At 52.0% G+C, this 21,664-nt stretch overlaps 1 protein-coding gene across 1 annotated transcript in view; it reads right to left on the bottom strand.

Annotated features, from left to right (window-relative positions):
* Positions 1 to 21,664, bottom strand: part of Nos2 (nitric oxide synthase 2) — a 37,767-nt gene that overhangs the window by 5,908 nt on the left and 10,195 nt on the right. The window contains exons 6-22 of the mRNA XM_055620488.1: positions 17,738 to 17,900; positions 16,985 to 17,076; positions 15,612 to 15,753; positions 15,376 to 15,515; positions 13,308 to 13,482; positions 13,113 to 13,214; positions 9,306 to 9,500; positions 8,861 to 8,943; positions 8,403 to 8,547; positions 8,214 to 8,318; positions 6,874 to 6,923; positions 6,408 to 6,582; positions 5,583 to 5,715; positions 4,463 to 4,541; positions 3,597 to 3,778; positions 2,223 to 2,386; positions 500 to 707 (exon numbers count right to left, since the gene is read on the bottom strand). Coding sequence (XP_055476463.1) covers positions 500 to 707; positions 2,223 to 2,386; positions 3,597 to 3,778; positions 4,463 to 4,541; positions 5,583 to 5,715; positions 6,408 to 6,582; positions 6,874 to 6,923; positions 8,214 to 8,318; positions 8,403 to 8,547; positions 8,861 to 8,943; positions 9,306 to 9,500; positions 13,113 to 13,214; positions 13,308 to 13,482; positions 15,376 to 15,515; positions 15,612 to 15,753; positions 16,985 to 17,076; positions 17,738 to 17,900 — 2,333 coding nt within the window. The remainder of the gene's footprint in view (positions 1 to 499; positions 708 to 2,222; positions 2,387 to 3,596; positions 3,779 to 4,462; positions 4,542 to 5,582; positions 5,716 to 6,407; positions 6,583 to 6,873; positions 6,924 to 8,213; positions 8,319 to 8,402; positions 8,548 to 8,860; positions 8,944 to 9,305; positions 9,501 to 13,112; positions 13,215 to 13,307; positions 13,483 to 15,375; positions 15,516 to 15,611; positions 15,754 to 16,984; positions 17,077 to 17,737; positions 17,901 to 21,664) is intronic.

Raw genomic sequence — 21,664 nt, 5'->3', positions numbered from 1 at the left:
CGCAGCTTCCCACACTGCTGACAGCTCTGGCCGGTGGCTGTCACTGTAGCACGGAGCTGATAAAGAGACAAGTCTCAGGGTGTTAAACAGCTGCTGCGGTCCATCTGTGTCATCACCCGGACAGGCCCAGGGAAAGAGACACTCGGTTGAGGACTTGCCACAAGAATGGCCTGTGGGCACGTGTGCGGGGCGTTCTCGTGACTGCTAATTGATGGAGGAGATTCCAGCCCACTGTGGGCAGTGCTGTTTCCGGGTAGTGGTTCTGAGTTGTATAAGCTAACTCGGTAGCTGAGCGAGCCAGAGGGAACAAACAGTGTTTGTTCCTCCACGGTTCCTGCCTTGGCTTCCCTCGATGACGGACTGTCACCTGTAAGCTAAACAAACCCTTTCTCCCCCTGAATTGGACCTCCATGGCGTTTATCACAGCAGCAGAGGGCAATCTAGGACAGCTGCCCTAGAAGTAAGAGGTGCAGGTGACACCGGCGTCTGCCTGCCTCACCTCGGGTGCGGTAGGTGACCACGGCCACAGTGAGGTGGACCTCCGAGGGGGTGTGGTCCTGGGACGAGCTGATGGAGTAGTAGCGGGGCTTCAGTATGGGGAGCTGTGAGAGCAGGAAGGTGGCAGGCACACGCAGTGACGGGAACTCTTCCAGCACCTCCAGAAATGTGGGGCTGTTGCTCAGCTTCCAGCCGTTGTACTCTGAGGGCTGAAAGCCAAGGGCAGCGTGAGGGACTGGGAGACGTGTGGGAGAAGGAGCTGTCCCACCCAGTCGTCATCCATCCAGTCACTCAACAACAGGCCATTGTCCGGGCGCTGTCCAGGGTGCTGAGGCCACTATGTTGGTTGGGAAGCAAGGACCTGAGGCAGCTAGCAGCCTTTCTCAGTTGTTCCTAGAGATCTCTTATGGGGAGGATCAATGGCGGTGAGGGAGGACTGCAGCCCCAGCTGGTTGGAAGGCGGGAGGCAGGAGGATTCCAAGATTAAGGCCAGCGGGGGTTACAGATTTGAGGGCAAGCGTGGACTGCCTCGGAATAAAAAGGAGAGACGGGTTTCTCTCAGGGGTAGAGCACTTGCCTGGCATGTGTGAAGGTCTTTGGCAAACTCCTAGTTCCCACAAAACAAAGCCAAAAATCAAGACACTAAAACCTCCCCCAAATCAGCAACTCATAGACAGGGCTCGGTGCACTTTCTTTGGGGATGGCAATAGAGACGTGCTCTTGTTACCTAACTCACATTGGCCTTGAATTCATTGTTGGCCAAGGCTGGTCTCTGTCTCACTGTCCTCCTGCCTCAGCCTCTTGAGATCACACCACCATGCCCAGCCGGGCTTATTATACTATAATATACTTCCTTATTATACTATAATTTGGAACCAATTGGATCTGGGTTCCGATCATGGCCAGATGTTCCTGCTAGCTTAACCTTTAGTCCTTGTGGAGTCGTCTGATACAACTTTTCCCACAGGGTTGCTGAGATCATAACAATGTGTCCAGTGACATTGTATCCAGTGCCTCTTACAAAGACATGAACTGGGAAGTTACCAATGACTTCAAGTATCACTGACTCATTACTAACTCAGCTGCCCACCTGCCATTACGTCATTTTCAGCTTAGCCCCCCATCTGCCATTACATTATTATATACACAATGGACGGCCGCCCCCTGTAGCCAGATCCCAAGGAAGCGCACTTTGGCTGTGTGATGACCGCTCTTCACTGTGAACCTGACTAGACTTAGGGTCACCATGGAAACACACTTCTGTGAGGTGTGTCTAGAGGTGTGACTGGCGAAGAGCCACCCTGAGTTCCTATGGGCTGGGACCAAATGAGAAGGAGAAAGTGAGGGGAGCACCAGCATCGACCTCTCTGTTCTTCCTCACCCCGGAGCGACGTGCCCAGCCACCCACACTCCTGCTGTTGTGATTCCCATCATGATGGACTGGACCCTCAGGAACCAAAATCAAACCTCCTTTCCTTAAGTTGCTCCTGTCACGTATCTTGTCACAGGAATGGGACAAGTAATGAACACTGGTTTCCTCATACCGGCTCTCAGAGAAACTTACTCACTTGTATACTGTATCAGAGACCGGGCAGCAGACGATGCTTCGCCCCCACCAGACACACACAACCACAGCCGGGGACTCAGAGGCTGAACTCGGCTCTGGGCTTTTGTTCCTGCCCTCTAAGAAATGCCCCCACCTCACCCACCAGCCAGACCCTCACCTGACACAAGGCCTCCAGCCTCCGCCTGTCGGCCTCTTCCGTGGCCAGGCGGGCCAGCTTGTGGAGCTGCAGCTGGGTGGGCGGGGTAGTGATGTCCAGGAAGTAGGTGAGGGCTTGGCTGAGCGAGCAGGGGGGCAGCCTCTTGTCTCTGACCCAGTAGCTGCCTGAACAGAAGGAAGAAAGATGTCAGAATGGGGAAAGGCCCTGCTTGGGTCCTGACTCTCAAACAGTGCCTACCCTCCCTCTGCATGCAAGGAGGGGAAGTCTCTGACATCTTGGCTCCAGAAAGAATAAAGACCAGGAGTTGCTGCTGAAACAGGGCTGCCGGAGCAGGCTGATTAATCACCCCCACGTGGGCACCCGTACTGACCCTGATAGACTAGCCGCATTCTTCTGTGGCCCATGCTTGAGTCTCTGACACCCTCAGGTGAACCACAAACTCGGTGACTAAGACCACTGGAGACTGAGGTACACCCCAGAGCCTGTTGTTCTTTTAGAAATGGCTACAGCCCCCCCGGGGTGTTAAAGCAAGAGGCTCTGGGTGAACAGATCAGGATAACTTGAGGTGGCCAGGCTTCAGGAGTCCCAAGAGACAGCATGCAGGGAGTCACAGCATGGCCCAGGTTCAAACCCTGGCTCCCCACTTCCCAGGTGAGTGTTTGAACTCTGTGACCTCCAGCCATTTCCTTGAGAAGCAGATACAATGACAAAAGTCTGGGCTGACACCGGCAACGAGTAAAAACCACCTCTGGGAAACAGTTGGCATAGTGCCCAGTCCACAGGTTAAGTTTAGTGCGTGTTAGCACATTGGTTTTTTTAATTAATTAATTTTTTATTAATTCAGTTTATTCACTTTGTTTCCCAGCTGCAGCCCCCTCTCTTGTCCCCTCCCAAAGCCACCCTCCCTCCCTCATCTCCCCCCATTGATGGGGGGGTCCTCTCCTTCCATCTGACCCTAGCTTATCAGGTCTCATCAGGACTGGCTGCATTGTCTTTCTCTGTGGCCTGGTAAGGCTGCTCCCCCAAGAACATTGTTTTTATTCCTCTTCCCTCTCCCCACTTTCTTCTAGAGACAAGGACTTTATCATTAATGGCCTCTCATCTGAACCACATCTGCGTTTTTCCAGCCCCAGGGATGCCTCGGGTCTCTTGTCTCTAAGTTTCAGGCTGACTCCTGTTTCCCTTGGATGGTGGACACTGCCAGGTCTTGCTTCTCTGAGGCCAGGGGCACACACTCACAGGGACACCACTACCATTAGAGGCAGAGCTTCTCCCGTGAGCTGGGACTGGAGTAGACCGGGACAGACTTAGGCCCCGTCCTCAGGGATGGGAGTGAGGGGAGAGTAAAGGTTTTTCTGGGGCTCCGGGTCTCACCTTTCTCATCCATAACCTCCAGGCACACAGTTTGGTGTGGCGCAGGGCAATCCACAACTCGCTCCAAGATGCCCTGCACCAGGGCAGTCTGGTTGCTTGGGAAAATCCCAAGGTGTTCCCCAGGCAGGTAGCTGGGGCCTTGGCTGCCCTCGAAGGAGAGTTGAACGAGGAGGGTGGTACGGCTACAGAAGAAAAGGGAGGCCTTGGGTAACTGCCAGGCTCCTCAAGTAAGTGCTCTCCTGACGCCTTCCTGCTGGCTTCCTCCAGCCTTGGTTACCAGCCAGAGTTTGTGACAAGACATCCCCTCAGCTGGGGACCCTCAGAGCTCCGTAGTTTCTCAAAGGACTTGGGCCACAGCCCTCCTTAGAGCATGGAGGGCTTGGCCACACTTCTGCCACAAGAAGACTCTCACTCAGGGTGTGTGGGCATAGGAGGTAGCCTTCCCTTGTCTCCAGAACAAACCCTGTTCTCATTAGACCTGAGGTCAATGGACAGGAGCAAAGGAGAGGAAGGAGAACACGGAAAAAATCTACAGATAGCCCACAACCCTCATCTGCCTGGCTGGGAAGTTTCTGTCCTTGTCAAATATTCTCACAAATGGTCTGAAGACTCAAGTGGTCTATGTTTCCCCTGGTCACTCTTAGCAAGTGTTCAGAGAGGAGGAAGCGCCAACAAGGCAGACACCTAGTTCCCAAACTGGGCGAAGGCACAGATGCCAAGGACAAGCAGAGTTGCTGGTCCCAACGGTGACATTCTTCAGTGGGCACTTCTCCCCTCTCCCCAAGCACAGACTGACTCGATCTGGTCCTTTATCCATTCCAGAGCAACCTTGGGACACCAGCCAAGCAGCCCTTGCCCATCCTTACCTGGACTTCCCACTCTGCAGATTCTGCTGGGATTTCAGCCTCATGGTGAACACGTTCTTGGCATGTATACTGCTGAGGGCTGAGGAGACAGATTGAGATGGCCCCTGTGCTCTGGTGGGGGGAGCCCCACATACCGAGTTGATGGTCCCTGCATGCTTCCCTCGCCCTTGGTATCCCGAGGCAGGATCACTATTATTTTGGAATCACATGTAAAGACCCCGGGCCTGGGTGGATGTGGTGACACAGGTCTGTTAGCCCAACACTTTGAAGGTAGAGTCAGGAAGATCAGGAGTTTGAGGCCATTCTTGCCCATATAGCAAGTCTGAGACCCAGTCTTGGCTACATGAAACCCTGTCTCAGCTGCCTGCCTCTATACACACACAGAGGAAACAAAACAAAACAAAAAACAGTAACCAAAACCAAACAACAAAAAGATCCTAGTTGAACAGTGGCTTCAAGGCTCAGAAGTACTGGGAGATTCGATTTAGACATTAAAACACAGAAAGTCTCAGGACAGCTATGTGATTTAGGGATTTGGGATTTGTAGGAGAAAAGAGATGAAGCAGGGCCTGTCCTCACACGCAAGTCCCTTTGTGATGTCTGGACTCAGGGAACTGAGAATATGTCACCCAGGGCGGGCAGAGATGAGCCACTTCACTGCCCCCTGAATCACCTCAGACGCCTCCCCGTGGCACGCGCCACTCTGTGGAAGACTGAACCCAACCCCCGTATTTCCCACATGCCACTACTTGGCTCATTTCCTTGAACTTTAACTTGTCTGCATTTGTCACAGGACAAGTGCCAGGCCAAGTGTCACAGGCTAGTTCACATGGGCCAAGAAGCTGGCCCAGGGCCTGGCAGAGTTGCCCGCACTGTCTCCCCGCTGAACCTGGCTCCCTGCTCTCACTGCTACGCCCTCAGGGCTTCCTCCTGGCATGCTCTCCCTCAGAGCCTGAAGCCCTGTCCCAACAGGCTCTGCGGCCAGGAAGACGGACATCTGGCAGTTCCAGCCCATGGCTTTCCTTCAGAAGGTCATGGCAGACTCCTTGACTACTGGTTCAGGGCTCAGATAGCTACAACCCAGGCAAGAAAGACCAGAAGGGCACAGAGGGGCTGGTACCTTTGTTGAGGTCTAATGGCTCTGGGCTCTGGGTGAGCCTGTATTGTTGTGGCTCCCAAACTGTGTTGGAAGTGTAGCGTTTCGGAATCTGGATGTGATGTTTGCTTCGAACATTAAACGTCTCACAGGCGGCCTGGAAAGTTAGGAAGAATGGCATTCATCATCACCGTCACCACCCGTCACCACTGGTCAAACACTGAAGGGCTACATCTCAGAACACCAAAGCGTGTCATCTGCTGCGGACTGGAAGAGCTCAGAGAATCCTAGGCTCGGCACACAGTGGTTAGTGCTGTTATAATAGACAGTAAAGCCACCATCACAAATCTCTTCCCACATAGCCAGGGAGGCCTGGGGCTTTGCTTTCCTGATAGAAAAGTTTATGGAGACTTGGGACCAAGTCTTCTGGGCTTCCAATTGCTGTTCTTTCATGTCAGTGATACGTTCCCTCCACCAGCAGGGAGGAACCCAGAAAGTAAAGATTTGAGGAGATAACAGCAGGTCACAAGAGCTTAGCAGTTTGTCTCTTGCTCTTCTCTGAAGAGCCGGGAGACTGAAGCAAGACACCGTGGTTACAAGGTAGCCCAGGCTATCAGCAGGAAAAGCCCTGAAGACAGAAGTTCAGGACAGGGAGCTGCCTCTGCCACCTGGAGCAACACGCTAGGGTGACACTCTTCTCGGTGGAGTGGGGGTTGGGCAGGCTGCTTTGACCTGAGAGGACAGGCCTGTAGCCCCGGCCTACACCTGGCAGAGGTCACGCCACCCAGGACGCCAGGCTCGGATGTGTTTGGCATATGATCGCATTGTATGATCTGGCTGGAAACTGACCCGGAAGGTTTGCACAGCCCAGCTGCGGAAGGCATCCTCCTGCCCGCTGAGCTCGTCCCCTTCTCCTGTCGGGGCAAGCTGAGAGGCTCCCAGCTGGGACAGCTTCTGGTCGATGTCATGAGCGAAGGCGCAAAACTGAGGGTACATGCTGGAGCCCAAGCCGAACACAGCATACCTGTCAAGGACACACAGGGACACTCAGGATGCATGGCCGCAGTTTCCTGTGGTCTGTAAGGACAGCTCTCCTCTCCCACGCCCACTGGGTGACACCACAGTCATTGACCAATGCACTCTTGGCCTGCAAACCTGCACGAGGGACTTGGTTTCTATGTCTTGATCACAACCCATTCAGGAGCCAAACCTCAGCCTAGGACTCTGTCTACCCCTGGACATCTCTGAGAAGACATCCTGTGCACACACCCAATTCAGTGGGCCCAGGAAGCAGGGATGCGGAAGAGTGCCTCACCTGAAGGTGTGGGTGAGCTCTCTCAGCATGAACAGAGATTTCTTCAGGGTCTACAAAGACAAGGAACCAGAGTTCTCAGGCCAGGAGCCACACACTACTTTTTCTTCGCCATGGTGGTCCGTTTAAACACTGACCACGCTGAACAGGCAAAGAATCCAGATCCATGGGGTAAGACACCAGGGAAGTCCAGACTGCCCCTCAGTGGGAAGCCCAGAAGTCCCTGGTGTCCCCATTTACCACTGGAAGGACACAGGTTCCTCAAAAAGAATATGAACCTCGCTTCCCTTGGAACGTGGTAGGAACAACTTATTGTTTGAAAGAACTTTGAGTTTTCCAGGAAACTGTTTTAGGCAGAGTGGGACCCATCACATTGTGGGAAGCTGTGCCTTTTGTAATCTCTTCTCATGCCCTTTCTTTTTGATGGCCTTTTCATCCTTCCAAGCACTAGAGAGACAAATCGGTGCTAACCAAGCCTTAACATCTCGTTCATTCTTGCCTCTGCTCAAAGCACAGGGCTAGGCAGGCCAGCGTGTGGCCAGCTAGACAAAATTCCCATGCCTGGCCCATTTTCCCTGTGTGAGAATGATAGTCTTTAAAAACATGAATTCTGAGAGTGTCTGAGAGTGTCTGAGTCCATGAGTGAGGGTACCCAGGAAGGCCAGAAGCTAGTGATGGATTCCCTGGAGCTGAAGTTACTGGAGCCGAGGAGCCTCCTGCTGTGGTGCTGGGAATGAAGTGTGGTTCTTTGGAAGTACAGCAAGCACCCTCAACTGCTGAGCCACCTCTCCAGCCCCTACCTATGAATCCTTGTTGAGGGAGAATTTGAGATAAGATTTCCTACGGAGTCCAGGCTGGGTCTAAATTTGTGATCTTCCTGCCCCTACCTCCCAAGTGCTGGGAGGTACATCACTAGGCCCAGTTAAATAAGGATTTAAAAAAAAAAATTTTTTTTTTGAAGGTAGGTCATGGCTGCTGTGATGGCTCGGCAGAAAAAAGTGTCACCAAGCCCGAAAACCTCGGGGACCCACATTGTGGAAGGTAAGAACCATCTCCGGCAAGTTGTCCTCTGACCTCCACATGCAAGCTGTGACACCCCCCACTCCCACCCAAAATAAATAAATAAATAAAAATAAGTAAATGTAATAAAGCCAATCTTCTCAAATCTAAAAATAGGTAAGTAAAAGTCGGTCAATTCACAGGAAAGCATTGTGTGCCATGGGAAGGTGGTATGAGAAGGACCCAGAGTGGCCTGGGTGCTTACTTCCAGTGCCCTCTTCAGGTCATGCTGGGTCCTCCCAAGCCCCGCTGCCCCCAGGTGCCCAGGGCCCCGAGCCACCCACCTGCCCATTGCTGGGGCAGTCTCCGTTCCCAAAAGTGCTTGTCACCACCAGCAGCAGTTGCTCCTCTTCCAAGCTGCTTGCCTTATACTGGCTCATGCAGACAACCTGCGTGGGAGACCACCGACATCAGCGCCCAGCTCCCAGGAGGCCCTCCACACCACCCCAGGCGTCTTCCGCCCAAGCGTCTACCTTGGTGTTGAAGGCGTAGCTGAACAAGGCTGCCAGGTCCTGGGCTAGCGCTTCAGACTTTCCTGTCTCGGTAGCAAAGAGGACTGTGGCTCTGACCCGAGAAGCCATGACCTTGCGCATCAACACGGAAGCAAAGAGCACCACTCTGTGGGGACAGATGGGCAGACAGACAGACAGATGCTGTGCTGAGTCATCTTCCAGAGGAGAATGGAACGGGGGCAGGACTGGGGATGTCGGGGAAAGCATCTCCACTTATTGTCTGACTGGTGGCCCCCGGGCGTCCTGACCCAGCCCCTTTGGGGAGTCTGGAACTACAAAAGCAAAAAGGGTCTCAGAACTGGTGTCTAGAGTCCTGGAGCCAGCACCACAAAGAACGTTCTCCATTTGCCCTGCCCTTCATGGTGGAGTCAGGAAGGCCGCCGCCTCAGTAAAAGGGACAGCTGCCCACTGGCACGTACTTCACCAAGACTCTGAAGCGGATTTCCCTCCTCCTGGGCCTCAGCGTCCCATCCTGCCAGACGTGGGTCTTCCAGGGCTCGAGCTACAGAGAAGAAGGGAGATATGAGGGTGTGGTTCTGGCTGGGCTCCATCTGGGGGATGCTGGGGAGTCAGGGGGCCCTCTATAGTCCTCATGGAGCGACACCCCACCCACATCACCAAGGCTCAGGGTGACGCTTCCTGGGCCTTTTGAAGCAGTGGGCACTGGGCCTCCTTTGTCACTGTCCCAGAAGGTAGAGGTCCACCTGCTCTTAGTATCTCTCTGTTGGGTATGCTAGATAATGTATAGTCTAATCTGGGCACCTCAGAGAGGCCAAGGCATGTTCAGCTGGTATGTATAGCCTTGCGCAGTCACGCTACATAGATGAGCTGCAAGATGGGGAGGCTGGAAGGCTTCTCCCTGACCTGATAGTAGTAGAATGGAGACAGAACATAGTTGAGCATCTCCTGGTGGAACACAGGGGTGATGCTCCCGGAGACTGGGGGGACCAGCCAAATCCAGTCTGCAGGGCAGCCTCCTCGGGCCCGGTACTCATTCTGCATGTGCTTCATGAAGGACTCCGAAGCTGTGTGGTGGTCCATGATGGTCACATTCTGCTTCTGGTGGAGAAGAAGATGGAGTGGGCTGAGGTAAGGGCCGCGGAAGAGAGCAGAGAGCGCCTGTACTAGAGGGTAGGCAATCTATGTCATGGCTCCGAAACTGCTCCTGCTCCTCTCACTGACTGCTGGAGAAACGCATGCAGGTCCAGGTCCACAGGCTGAGAGACCTGTGCCATCACCACAGCCAGCCAGCCCTCGGTCACACAACAGCTTCCCCTCAGACCCTCTAGAAGCATCCAGCAACTCCAGGGCTCCAGGCATTGTCAGCGAACATCGAGCCTCAGGTGTGGACAACTCACACAGCACCATCTTGTTTCAGGCAAGGAAAATACGAACTCAAAGAAGCCTCGTTCAGTAGAGGGCTTGCCTGGTGTTCATGAAGCTATACACATTTATAATCTTGGCATTCTAGTGGTGTGGGCAGAGGATCAGTTGAAGGCCATCCTCAGCTATATACGGGGGCCCCTGGCCAGCCTGGGCTACAGGAGATTCTGTTTCTAAAAATATCAAACACAAAACTACCCTCGTCATCTGTGGGGACAGGGATGGACCAAAGTGTCGGAGAGACAGGCCATCCACATCTTAACACAACACTAAAGGCCACGAGATCTGGACTAGCCTGGAATGAACCAGTTAAAGCAGCTGCACCCCAGAGTCTGGAGATCCATTCAACCAAGGGAAAAGTGTTTATGGCTGGGGGAGGGCGTGGCTCAGTGGGTGAACATGTTTGTCACCAAGCCTGTCCGGAGTGTCATCCCAGGAACACGGAGGAAGGAGCGAACCAGCTCTACAGAAGCATCATTCGCTGTCAGTGGGTGTTGTCTGGGACTGTCTGTCCACCAGGAACCATGAAAGACCCCCGGGGCAAAGGAGAGATGGTCTCCATGCATTGCCAGCAAACAACCAGCCTCCTGGGGAGGCTGAAGGAAGTCAGTCATTTTCAGAAGGCCTGGAAGGATTTGTGATGGAAGGAGGGGCAGAGGGGAAAACCTAGCGGCTGGGATAGGCCCAGGGGAGGGATGGAGGTCAGGACAACTGCAAAGAGAGGGCAAGTCCTGAGACATGGATTCATGTTGGCCAAGGAAGGGCCATTCCTCGGGAAGGATGCTGTATGAGCCAAGGCTGGCAGCTGCCACCTGATGCCGGGCTTGAGAGTCGAACCACACTTTGAAACTCATGTACAAACAAACAAACAAACAAACAAACAAACAAACCAAATCTCATGTACAGCTGCTGTTTGACTCATGAGAGGGCTCCATGCTGATGGACCCATGGCAAAATGAAAATATCCTCAGTCAAGAATATACTGAGTGGGGACTGGGGTGTAACTCAGCTGGCAGACTGTTGGCCTAGCACACACCAAGCTCTTTGTTTGATGCCTAGTAACACGGTAAAAACAAACAACTCAGCGGTGGTAGCTCACGCCTGTAATCCCAGCACACGGGAGGTGCACAAGAAGTTATGTAGTGAGTTTGAGGCCGGCCCGGGCCACATGAGACTCCATCTCAGATCTTTTTAAAAAAGCACCACGCCTCACAACCACCTTAGCTTGACTACATGACATACTGTAATATCGGCCTCTGGCCCTCGTGGCTACCACAGCTGGCTGAGGCTGAGGCTTGCTGCTGCCAGCTGGCCACCACCGTTAGTCCCGGAGAGATGAACACTCAAAATCCTTATGCGGTGAGCTGTACAGGCCTGTAAGCATAGACACTCTGGAGCCTGATGTGAGTTTAAGGCCTGCCTAGACAACACAGTGATTCAAGGCCAGCCTGGGTAACCGTGTCTCAAAAAAAGAATAAAAAGGGGGTTAGAGAGAAATTAAGATCCCAAACAACAACAAATCCAAGCAGGGACCTGGACACATGGCTCAGCAGTTAAGAGCACTGTTTGCTCTTCCAGAGGACCTGGGTTTGCTTCCCAGCACCCACATGGCGGCTCTCAGCTGTAACTCCAGTCCCAGAGGGTCTGATGCCCTCTTTTGCACATCTGTGGAGCACAGGCACACACACAGGCAAAACACCTATACACAAATAAAATACAAAATACATATAATGGTAAGAGGCTTTTAAAAAAGAATTTTTTAAAACCCCAAGTAGAGTTGTTCTGGATTCCCAGCACTTTCACGCTCTCAAAAAATTCCCAGGTGGAGCCAGGGTAAGCCAGGGACTATCTGTGCACATACACCGTGCCCTTGGACTTCAGGGATGGTGTAGCTATGATAAGCACAGATGCACCACCCACATATGATCCCGAGGGATCAAGAAAACTGCCAACCATGTCTTATGAATTAGTTGATTCTAGCAATGATTTGGCAAGGGATACACTATTCCCATTTTTTTGTTTGTTTGTTTAGTTTTGTTTCTCTCTTTGAGAAATAGCTCATGGAGTTGCCCAGGCCGGCCTCGAACTCACCATCCTTCTGCTTCAGACTTCTGAATGCTGGACTTATAGGCATGTTGCCATCATGCCTGGCTGCTGTCCTCACTTTACAAGGGAGAAGAAAAAAAGGCCATGTCTTTTGAAAGTTGCCCTAGAAGAAGGTGACGAGAATGGCCTAGAGACTCAGGGAGTGGAGGGGCAGCACCAGGAGATGGCCAAGCCTCTGTGGATTTGCTGGGACAATATGCATCCTGCCAGAGTCAGAGCTGGCGCTGGAGGTCCTGGCTGTTAGGATGTCTGAGCCAGGACTGGTCCTTCCTTACTGGGCTTCTTGTTTTGTGTTAGTTCAGAACCCCTTACTCCAGGGAGCACAGGCCATGTAGACTGGGGCTGGCATCCACTCATCCACCCATTCCATAATTTCCCATCCTCCTCCTTGGGCCAGACACTGCTGGACGTGTAGCAGTGACCTCAGTCATGGAGCACTGAACAGCTCACTTTTCCAGTGGAGGGAAGAAGCAACCGGAAACTACTTTGACAAAACCAAATGAAAGGAGGTGGGGAAAAAGAGGACTGGGGTTGGGATGGGAGGTAGAGGGTGGGAGGGAACACAACACTGGCCAAAGCGGCACGGTGCAGGAGGGGTTCTTTAATCCCTCCTACAAGCAGGTAAGGAACTGGCCATAGGATGATTTAAAGGAAAGATTCTAGGTGGAAGGAAAAGCAAGGGGGTCAAAAGCGAGATGGCTCAGAAATAAAGGCGCTTCCTGCCACGCCTGCTGGTCCCAAGGTCCTGATCCCTAGGACCCATTTGGTGAGAGCAAAGAACAGATTCCCATTAGCTGTCCGCTGAGCTTTACCACGACATGAACTCAGAAGTGCTCAGTCCTGTGGTAGGATCCCTTTTTGCTGAGTCTTTGAAACCCTGCAAGAATTTCAGACCCAAGGAATGGTCAGGCAGGGAGGGAGAGCTCGGAGATGCAGCCACGAGGAGCATTCTCTGAGGGCCGTCCTGAAGCAATGGAAGCAGAAGCACCTACAGTGCCCGAGTTCAGGGACAGGCAGGGAGGAAGGAGCCGCCATTGCTAGAACAGCATGAACGCTGGGTCTCGGCACCCAGGCAGCCTGAATGAATGAAGCCGTAATGGGGACATCAAGTACCAGACAAGTGGCTGGACCAAGAGACCTTCTTGCCAGAGCCTCTACAAACCCACACGACCCCCGGCATACCTGGAAACTATGGAGCACAGCCACATTGATCTCCGTGACAGCCCGGTCTTTCCAGAGGGAGGCCAGTGTGTGGGTCTCCAGGCCCATCCGCCTGCCCACTTCCTATAGGAACCAAGTAAGGAAGGTGAGACGGTCTTGGGGACTCCCCTGCCGGCCCCCCTCCTCCAGCCGGCCCAGCTGGGCAACCCCTGTCACCTCCAGGATATTGTAGCGCTGTGTGTCACAGAAGTCTCGAACTCCGATCTCCGTGCCCATGTACCAACCATTGAAGGGGCAGGCTGGGAATTCAAGGCCGCCCACCTCCAGCAGCATGTTGGCTACAGCAGGAAGCGCGTACCACTTCAGTCCCAGCTCCTGGAACCACTCGTACCTGGCAGGGAGTAAGAACCAGCTGCAGTTAGAGTCTTCTTGTTTGCCCTCTCTCCCCGGTCAAAAAATAATTTACATCAGTAAAAGGGTCAACCAAAGAAATTCCTTTTTTTCCTCTGGTGTTTTGTTTTTGAGACAGGGTCTCATATCCCAGACAGGTCTTGATTTTATGTAGCTGAGGATGACCTTGAACTTCTGATCTTCCTGACTCTATCTCCCAAGTGCTGGAATTATAGGCACGTGCCATCACATCCAGTTTCTGCAGTGCTGTGGATCAAAGCTGGGGCTTCAAGCATGCTGAGCAAGCACACTCAATTGAGCCTTATCTCCAGTGCTAAAAAAGTCCTTTTTCAGAGTTGATCCTAGTCACCCCATCAAGAGCGATAAGAGAGTTATTTGTTAAATGAGACGTCTCTTTACCCAGTCATTCGTGCAAATGGATCAGGTGTATGCCATTCTAAATACTCCAACACAATGCAGCAGCTAAGGACTCTGACCAGACAGCTGGGGCTCAAACAGACCAGGTGCTTTTTCCCCAGAGCCTCAGTATCCCTGTCATCAACACAGAGCCAATAGCGCTGAACTCGTGGGATTATTACAAACATAGCCTCATTCACTGGATAGTCATAGATAGTTAGCACAAATGTCTATTATTAAGCACCTACTGTGTGCCCCGAACCTTGGGATACACTGATGAAAACTAAGATTCTATTCCCAGGAGTTGCGGCCCAGCATCTAGACTATAGACCACAAAGGGGTAAACAAACACACCAGTAAGATAACGAGAGACTAGGTGTTGTCTTGAAGATGGGTGGTCAGTCGGGAAAGGCTTCTCTAGAGGCGTGGTGATGTCACAGGGACTACCTTTTGATGAGAAGATGTGGGCCTTGCAAGATTCTGAGGAAAGGGCCTATCGGGTAGAGGAAGTGGCGCAGAGGTCCGGGGCCAGGACTGAGCTCAGTATATTCAAAGGACAAGAGCAGCCAGCCCAGTGACCGCTGGGTAGTCAGTCTCTCTATATGGAGGTATTTTGCAGGGGTTCAGTGAGCTGTGCTCTTAAAGTCCTTGTGGCCCTACCCTTCCTCTATCTGAGAGGGGCGTCCTTTCCCCAAGAGAGCTAGGAGGAGGCCATGGAGACGGCCCAGCAGGTAAGGGCACTAGCCACCACGCCTGATGAACGGAGTTCAATGCCCAGGACCCCTATGGTAGGAGAGAATCAACTGACTCCTGAAACTGACCACACAGGCACACAAACACACACAACCACATATTCACAAATATAAACACACACCACACACAAAGTACATGTACCACATACACCAGACACACCACACACACACACACACACACACAGATACATAAGCACACCACACATATACCCATAAACATAAAAACACACCACACACACAAACACACAGATACACAAGCACACCACACCACACATATGTACATAAACATAAAAACACACCACTCATACCACAGAGACACACACATACATCATACACACATACCACACATACAAAACACACACATGTACCACACACAATCATACATCACATGATACACACAATCATAAACGCCCATGCGTGCACACTAAATAAAGTGTTAGGAGGAGAGCCAAAGGCCTGGCTGCTCTGACAGAAGCTCGCAGGCTCTCCTGAAGGAACTGCCTCTCAGGCTCCCAGGACCCTGTTAGCTAGGCTGCCGCTTCCTCAGTCACCATCGGTGGCTCCTCATAAGGCCGAGGCTGGAGAGGAAGGGGGCAGGGCTGCTGCAGAGGGCCAAGTGGCCTTACAGCATCTGTTCTCTGGACGCTGCCCGAGGCTGGGCCTGGCAGAAGGAGAAGCATGGCGCCAAGGACAGGTGCACACAACCCGCACCCTTGGTGGCTTACTTGGGATGCTCCATGTTCACCTCCAACACGAGGTCAGGAGGGATTTCAAAGACCTCTGGATCTCGACCGTCGGCCTGCAGGACCAGAGGCAGCACGTCGAAACGGCCATGGCGGGGTTTCCAGCCCAGGTCGATGCACAGCTGACAGAGAGAGGAGCCCAGTAAGTCTCCGGGCCCAGACACTGCATCTGCTCTGGGTTCCCTGCCCGAGGGACCCGTCAGAGGCCGGATAGGTACCTGAGTGAACTCCAAGTTGGCAGGGTCCCCCTTGATGGTGCCATCGGGCATCTGGTAGCCAGCGTACCGGATGAGCTGCGAGTTCCAGATCCGGAAGTCATGCTTCCCATCGCTCCGTTGGGGGAACACGGTGATGGCCGACCTTCCCCGGGACAGGGACATAGCGGTTTACCAACTGCGGGTTGGTGGGACAGGGACTCCCAACCATCCTCCCTCCACTCTTCCCCCTCTGCAGTCCCTGTACCCCAATCAGACTGAAGTCACCCCCTGAGCTCTCCTCCTGCCACCAGCTTCTCCCTGTCCTTCAAGACCAACAAGAAGAGTGTCACTCTGGGCAGTCTCATGCCCCTTCCACACCGCTGGCCTTCACTGATGGATGATTCTCTTCCCACAGTTGGTGGTTGCTCAGCACAGGTTTGCAGCTGGATTCTGGGGTCTCAGTCACCTCTGTATCCCACCCTGCCTCCTCCTTTTCATTGGCCCTGGCCTAGTCCTGTGCTGAGTCCCCATTAGGTGTGTACCAAGTGGTTTTTGCTGCACACAAAAATGAGTGAGTGAGAGCTTGAGCGCATTGTTCTGTCCTATCCGTGGTGTGAACAGAGAGGGGCAGGGACTGACAATGCCACGCACTGAGTGCTCTCTCACATTTAATAAAACACCACAGCAAAGCCATGTCCAGGAAACCAGAGTCTCCTTCGCAACCCGGAAAGAAGGACCTTCTATTTGTTTGTTTGTTTTTGAGACAGGGTCTCACTGTGTAGCTCTAGCTGCCCTGGAGCCCAATATATAGACTAGGTTAGCCTCGAACTCACAGAGATCCATCTGCCTCTGCCTCCTGAGTGGGTTCTTTTTAAAACAAGACAAGGCCTGTCTATGTAGCCCACACTGGCCTGGAACTCATGGCAATCCTCCTGCTTCAGCCTTTCTACTGCTGAGATTACTGATATGTACCACCATGCCCAATCAACATTTTTTTCTGTTTTGATGTGCTTTTGAGGCAGGGACACATGGAGTCCAGACTAGCCTGATACATGCTATATAGCCAAGAGTGAGCTCTTGATCCTCCTGCTTCCACCTTTCCAAGTGCTTAGAGAGCAGGCATGTGTCACCATGGCCTCCTAGAAGTGCTTCTGAAGGATGTAACTGTCCCATGGTTCTAAGTTAGAAGGAAAAATAGAAAAGAGCTGGGCCTGTGACAGAGGCTAGTGGGGAGCAGGCTGCTCTCACCATTCCATGTCCTAGAGAGGCTAAGTTTTTTTCTTTTCTCTCTCCCCAGTTTCTCCAGGAGCCAGAGGCCCCTCCCCTAAGCCCTTTGGCCTCTTCTGCCTGAGACTGGCAGGGTGAGCCCAGCATAGCCGGGAAAGGCGCCTCACCTGATGTTGCCATTGTTGGTGGCGTAAAGCACATGTCTGCAGATATGCTGGAACATGTCCTGGGCAGTGCTACAGCTGCGGGCATCAAAGACCTGCATGGGGCACACCCAGACCGTGAAAGGCTGTGAGGACAGAGGCTCGGGGCTGGCTGAAAGTCCGCTGCCCGGCAAACATGGATGTCACACCCTCCTCTCTCCATCCCCAGTGCCCATCACTGCTGTTCTTGAGACAGGAGAACAGAGAATTCCACTCAGGAGACCCCAGTAAAACCAAATTACCAAGAGCATCTGGCTTTGAAGAACCAAAAGGCTCCACAGCCCCGGCCTGGATCTTTGCCATGGGAGAGTGTACCACCGTTGAGCCTCCTGGATTTTCTCAGGCCAAGAGCACTCAATAGGACCCAACAAAAAATAACCCTCCAGGGAGACGATGGCCTAGCAGTCTAGGATAAATAAAATGCTCTCTAGGAGCCAAGAACGCAAACACTGGAGGCAAACACTTTCAGCAGCAAGGCCTCAGGAATCAGACATCCAAGGTTGCTGTTTGTTTCATGGTGGCATGTGGTCTCCCACGCTTCACACGAAGTGGGTCATTCAGAGACTCTGGCACTAAAATAAGATTCCAGGCTCTTAGGAGGAGAACCGGAACACCCCATCTTAGGGCTTGGCTGCGCTCTGCAGAGCCCTGGCCACTTGCTCTGCCTTGGAGCCTGTCCGTTCCCGCTCCTTCTCCCACTCTGCCCAGAGAGTTCACCTGCAGGTTGGCCCACTGGATCCTGCCAATGCAGCGGGGGGCGTTCCTCCAGGCCAGCTTGGTGGCAAAGATGAGCTCATCCAGCGTCAGCTGGTAGGTTCCTGTTGTTTCTATCTCCTTTGTTACAGCTTCCACCCTGGCCAGATGTTCCTCTATTTTTGCCCTGGGGGACAGGAAACTGTCAGGAAGATCAACAATGGCTGGACCTCACATGGGGATTAATTCATTCCCCAGAGATCGAGAACTGATTTTGGACATCGCAAGGGAAAACTGTCCCCCTTAGGACACTAGCCTCTGTAGAGCTGGCTTTGTGACCCACTTTTAGTTTTTTAATGCTCAGTCATCGCTATCTTGAGGCTCTTAGTCTTGTTGGAACAAAACCACACTTTTGCCTCTACCCCGGCCCCTGCGCGTTGTTGTGACAAAGTCTTGTTGTGTGGCCCAGGCCAGCCCAGAACTTCTAATCCTCCTCCCCCACCTCCCAAATCCCTGGGAGTGCAGATGCCTGCTACCACAGGTAACTTAGGAGCGACTGCTGTGTTTGCTTTGCAATCAAAGGTCTTAAGACGCCAGAGTGGCCAGTGCTAGGCCCAAGAATACAAGCATGGTAACACAGAAGTGAGGGCACAGACCCAGTGGTTTCAAGGTCAACCCCAGGCTCCTAACAGTCTGCAGCCAACGGGACCATCCGCCTTCCATCCACCAGGAAACTGCAAGCCTCGAGGGTTCCTCAGAAAGCAAGGCAGGCCCAGACAAGACCCGAGGTCAGGACTCAACTTGAAGGGCCCTAAGGCCCACCCAGAAGAGCCACAGTCAGTGATTTAAGCATACTTCAGAATTATTCCAAGGGAGAGGAACTTGGTCACGAAGACTTCAGAACACACCCACACACTTGCCACAGCAACCTGGAGATTTCTAAGCAGCACCACCATATTTCGAAACGGCAACAAAGAAAATTATTTAAAGAATGAACTTGTGATTAAGGGCAACGGAGGACTGGGAATGAAGCTGCCTTTGGGGCAGGCGGAGGGTCTTGGCAACTGGTTTTTTGATTACATAAAGACTTGAAGATGAAACATTCAGTGATGTTCGTCCTCAGTGATCCCTGTAAGGGGGAACTTCTGGGTGAGGTTGGTGTTTTCATCGGCAGAGAAAGATTCTAGAAATATTCCTCACTCTGTGCCCAAGCATGAAGGCAGCAGTTTTCACAGTTAGGGAACAGTTAGTAAAACTCTTAGTAATAACAGTTAATAAAAGGAGAAAGATGAACTCTTGGTACCATTTACCCAAGAGTGGACCTGATTCCTTTGGAAGAACTTGGGCCTCTCCTGTTGTAATCTAAGAAGTGGACTGGTTCTGAGAAAAGCCTTTCTCTATATGTGATGAACAGCACAACAACTACAGTAGCAAGAAGGAATGGGGAGCCTTTGCCTTAACCAGTCTTTCACAGGAGTCTCAGGAGGGAGACAACTGTTTTTCTGGCCTTCCTGACTCAGAACAGCTTCCACAGAACCAAGCCACAGTCAGCCTTCATCCCTTTATACCCACATGTAACTTCCAGGATAGTCTGTGTCGGGAAGCATGGCTCTCACACGGTTATAAACGATCTCAGGGCATGTTATTGGCTTGGCTACAGCTTGGATGAAAGTTTGATTTGGAGAGGCAAGCTTTAAGCAGCTCTTCTCTGAAAAACCCACTCCCACACACAGTAACACCACAGCTTCCAACATCCATGAGAATATTGACACATGTGGGAACATATAAAAAGGATGACCTTTAAAAGAATCTGATAAATTAATTTTTTTGTGTTTCTTAAGTGTTTTGTTTTTGTTTGTTTTGAGTCAGGGACTTGCTCTTAAAATTATTTTTCATGTTTTCTCCCAGTTCCCTTAGATTTTTCCATTGTTGTTTTGTTTTGAGATCGAGTCTCGCTAGGTAACCTTGGCTGCCTTAGAGTTCACTCTGCAGACCATGCTGGCCTCAAACTCACAGAGGCCCTCCTGCCTCTGCCTTCAGGGTGCTGGGATTAAAGGCATGTGCTGTCACGCCCACCGAATTTTAATTTTATCATTTTCTTTTACTGTTTTTCCTCCTCTGTTCTTCCCTCCTTTCATTTGTGCTACCAGGGACTGAGCCCTAGGGTGCCAGACTAGGCTATATCCTCAGCCCCTGGCTGCCAGCACTTATTTCTCTAACCTTTTATTCTGAGATAGGGTCTCACCGTGTTGCCCGGGCTGGCTGGAATTCACCCTGTCACTAGGAAGTCCTTGAACTTGGAATCCTCCTACAAGGACCTTGGTCTCCAGGGTAGCCTGTACCACCAGGCTACCTTACACACTAAATGATTTCTCATGGTCATGTTTCTGAGTCACTAGGAATGCATCTCTTAGCTCTGAAAAGGAGTGGTCTTTGTATCAGCATCCGATTGGATGGTCACTCTCAGAAGGTCAGACGCTCCAAAGGTCCTGATATTCTGCATATATAGATGTCTGAGCCCACTCTACTGGAGTGGGCTCCAGTACAGCCCCCTTCAGCTGCTGGCGTCCCTGTGGGGACAAACCCTTGTTCATCACCTCGATCCCAGAGCCTCTGAGGGACCAAGATATGGACTTGTGACTGTGGAAAATGAGAAGTAAAGACATTTGCCAGTCACTGAGCACAGCTCTGTTAGCCTTAATGCTAACTGGGTATCTCAACTCCAAAAAGAGTCAGTATCCTCATGGGCCAAAGACCCCCATGCCAGGGTACTTAGGTTAACAGCCAGGGTCCCAGCACCAGAAGCCTGGGCTCCAAATGTGCATCTTCAAGCAAGTCCTACGTCCTCCGGAGACCTGCTCCCGGGTCTCTAGAGAGGCAGTGACTGCGCCTGGCTCTCAGAATTAACACAGCAACTTGGAGTTTTTTTTGTGTGCTTGGTACCAAATATAAATAAATAAATAAATAAATAAATAAATAAATAAATAAATAAATAAATAAATAAATAAATGGAAAAACAACTGGACAGATGAGGCCTATCTAGAAAAATCCCAGACCCCCAAATGGCCACTTCTTAACAACTTAGCGGGAAGATCAAGGAAACTGTAAAGTTCAATGCCACAGAGTCCCAGATACACACTCACAGAACAGACAGTACCCCCATGGGCCTCCACCCTTCACAAGACCACAGAAAGCCCTTCCCAGGGCCAGGGGACCAGGCATCAGCATCCCGCAAGCTCCCAGGTAAGGTTGGGAAGCACTGATCTGGAAGATGGGGCCTCTGGTCAAGCGCCCTGCCAGCGCTGGCCTTCTGGAGCTGAAAGTAGGTGGAGCAGGTATCACCAAGAGCAGCAATTTCTTCTCTGAGTCCCAGAGACCCTCTGTGTCTCACGCCCCAGGCGGAAGTGCTGTATGAGACCGTGCCACAAAATGACACTGCCACAGTGTCTCCAGCTGCAGAGAAGACGCTCACTATCTTGGCCAGTCATTCTTACAGCTGGCCGGGGTAAGTTACGTAGTCACACAACAGTCTTCCAGATTCAGGCATTATCACGAGTACCTGTCACCGCAGCACGCAGAAGGACAACTGTGGGCTAAAGCCAGGCTTCCCTATTTCATGAGATGCTGTCTCAAAAACCTACAGTGACGGACCAGAGGGATGGTTCATCAGGTAAAGACTCTTGTCACCAGGTCTGATGACCTGAATCAACCCCAGGAATCCATCCTACGGAAGGAGATGCCCGAGGACCACAGATTGCCCTCTGACAGAATCCATCCTATATAAGGAGATGCCCGAGGACCACAGACTGCCCTCTGACGGAATCCATCCTACAGAAGGAGATGCCCGAGGACCACAGATTGCCCTCTGACGTTCACACCCTTGCTGTGTATGGTTCAGGCACCCCGTTCTCCAACAAGCAAACAGATGTTTACAAAATTGAATAAATACAA

Source organism: Psammomys obesus, unplaced genomic scaffold (assembly GCF_907164565.1).
Source record: "Psammomys obesus unplaced genomic scaffold, mPsaObe1.curated_primary_1811, whole genome shotgun sequence".
Lineage (NCBI taxonomy): Eukaryota > Metazoa > Chordata > Mammalia > Rodentia > Muridae > Psammomys > Psammomys obesus.
The sequence above is the reverse complement of the archived record's forward strand: the minus strand, read 5'-3'. Positions and strand labels throughout refer to the sequence as shown.